The 2,500-nt window shown below is 39.4% G+C and overlaps 1 protein-coding gene across 3 annotated transcripts in view; it reads right to left on the bottom strand.

Moving 5' to 3' along the window:
• The window catches only part of LOC111657129 (BRCA1 DNA repair associated), a 23,475-nt gene that overhangs the window by 5,912 nt on the left and 15,063 nt on the right, over positions 1 to 2,500 (bottom strand). For all 3 annotated transcript variants that reach the window (XM_023409170.2, XM_023409168.2, XM_023409169.2), the window contains exon 18: positions 933 to 990. In XM_023409170.2, coding sequence (XP_023264938.1) covers positions 933 to 990 — 58 coding nt within the window. The remainder of the gene's footprint in view (positions 1 to 932; positions 991 to 2,500) is intronic.

The raw sequence follows: 2,500 nt of genomic DNA, 5'->3' as shown, positions 1-2,500 counted from the left end.
ACACTTCACATGCCTCCCTGCAACTCGCAGTGCTGTCACTTACAGAGCTCAACAAATAGCATGAGGCGTGTGCTGGCACACAATTGAGACAAAAAAAAAAATTAAAATTAAAAACTGAAAAGCTCACTTCACTGGCTCTCTGCTAGGCATGTAAAGATGAACACTGTTTGTAAAGCATACGCAATAGCTACACATGAGCACATCACTCCATGAAGCAGGGAGTAATGTAATGGCATCGCATCACATTTGCAAAGTAGACTGTGGATTCTAGCCAAAGTAATTCCACTAAATTAAACTTTCTAAATAATCTTAACACATTTTTTTCATGAATTAGACATGAACCTGGCTAGAGTGACAATTTACAAATAGTGTCACTGCCATCAGAAAGCACAGTTTATTTTCAACTGTGAAATTTCTCTCTCAGTGCATATAAAGGTATTGGTCACAATATATGCACACAAAGAAATAGCTCAGTATTTTTTGCTTGCATGCTTAGAGTGAGATGAGAAGATCGGCACCACTCTCATTTCTGGGTGCTAAAAGTCAGGCTACAGCCAGCAGCCGGTTAGCTTAGCTTAGCGTACAGAGTTGTAGGTTTATGGCAAGTTACATGCTGGAGTGATTTCTTGGGCGGGTGCAGTGAGACACAACCAGTACAAGATGACTCGTCTCATTGAACTCTTGGCAATAAAGGAAATAAGCACATTTATCCAAATGTCAAACTGTTTTTAAGAATCACATTTAACTTATTAAAACACTCAGATATTAATGTGAGTCTCAGAAATGTAGTACTCTATGAGATAGTGCTAAAGAGAGATGGTGAACATTACTCTTTCAAACTGGTCAAATTAATTTCCTTGGTTAAACATTTTTTTCCAGATTGAAAACATCAGGTTTTGAGTTGGAAATGTCACATTGTTGATGTGATTTACCTGTAGTCATGTCTGTAAAAGGCCCCTGGAAGCAGATCTTGAAGCCCTTCAAGAGCAGCTAAAGAGAAAAAGAAGAGTAAGGTTAAAATAATCTACAGATTATCAGATTTCTGCCAAACTACCTGCAAAAACTCTACAGTAAAGCAAGAGAGACCGGTTATTCGGTGAATTTAACCTTTGGACAACGTTCAGTGGCACTATTTGAGAATGGCCATTATAGCTTCTACCATTAAGGCTGAGTGTATTTCTGAACGTTTCACCTGTCTGAAGGCTTACACTGGTAGAGCTGAAACACTTCACCGAGCGTAACTCCCAATTTATAACAGGTATACCTCACTTACTGAGTAAAATAAAACCTCAGGACCTTGTTAATTCCTTGCTCTCACTGTAATACCGTAAATTCAGGAATAAGTCGAACAGAACAGAGCAAACAGAGCCGCTTTCACCGAGGTAATATCACGCTTTAAGCACGCAAAGAAAAACGACCTGTCTGACACCAGGGACACATTGTTTTATTGCACCGAGGGTCAATAAGCTTTCTTCAGATGGGAATGTAAAATTGTTTCCTTGAACCATGGTAACTGCAAAAAGGCAATGTGCAACTTACATCACAGTTTCATATACAGCGTGTGATTGGATGTTAGTGTTTTGGAAGATAAATGTCCAAGCTGCCGGAGAGAGAAATACTAATTTCTCACACCTCCCTGTCCGTCCATAGCCATCATTAGCCAGAGGTGCTCGGTGAGATGAAAAAGTGTTTTGGTTACAGATTTTTAATTTAGACAACAGCTAATGTCCTTCAGGAGGTATTAGAGTGTGTGATGTGATAACGTCCAAACCCTACAAACACACACACATATATGTATATTATATATATATATATATATATATAGAGAGAGAGAGAGAGAATTTCTGACTGATTTCCTAAACATCAACATTCAGGTGACAGACTCCCTGTCCATTTCATCTGTAAGTCTGTTTGTCACTGGTGCAGGTGACAGAAAGTGAATATGAACGGGACAATCTGTCTGGCTTCATCAAAGTGCCGATGCCGTGTTGAGGCCACTTAAATAAGCCTGAAATTACTAGCTAATTCAATTAGTGGAGGTTCTTCAAAGGCAGCGATACGGCCAACATGACATCTAGCCATTTCTAATTTTCCCCCTCAGTGGCAACAGAACCGGTCCTGCTGGCCACACACCAGGGGGAAAATTACGATAAGCTTTCTACAACAAGGTCTGAGCTAAGAGGCTGGTGCAAGAGCAGGAAAGAGGTTCAAGACCTTCCTTATTCAAATTTACTACCTTAGCTCCTTCCTTTCTTATCTACTCCCTTCCTTACTTCCATATTTGCTTATTTCTTCCTTCCCTTCTTCCTTCTTTCCTTACCTTCCTTATGCCATACTTCTTTCTTCCTTTCTTCAATTTCTTTCATCTTTCTTTAAATACTTTTTCACATTCATAATGCCTTTCATATCTACCTCCTTCCCTCTTTACTTCCTCCCTTCAATACCTCCTTCCTTTTTTCTATTCTTCCTTACTTACTTAATTGTGTCCTTCCTTCTTTAC

Source organism: Seriola lalandi, unplaced genomic scaffold (genome assembly GCF_002814215.2).
Source record: "Seriola lalandi dorsalis isolate HSWRI2012SDOR001 ecotype SW California unplaced genomic scaffold, Sedor1 jcf7180002054383, whole genome shotgun sequence".
Classification (NCBI taxonomy): Eukaryota; Metazoa; Chordata; class Actinopteri; order Carangiformes; family Carangidae; genus Seriola; species Seriola lalandi.
Note: the sequence above shows the minus strand (reverse complement) of the source record. Positions and strands in the feature narration are given on the sequence as shown.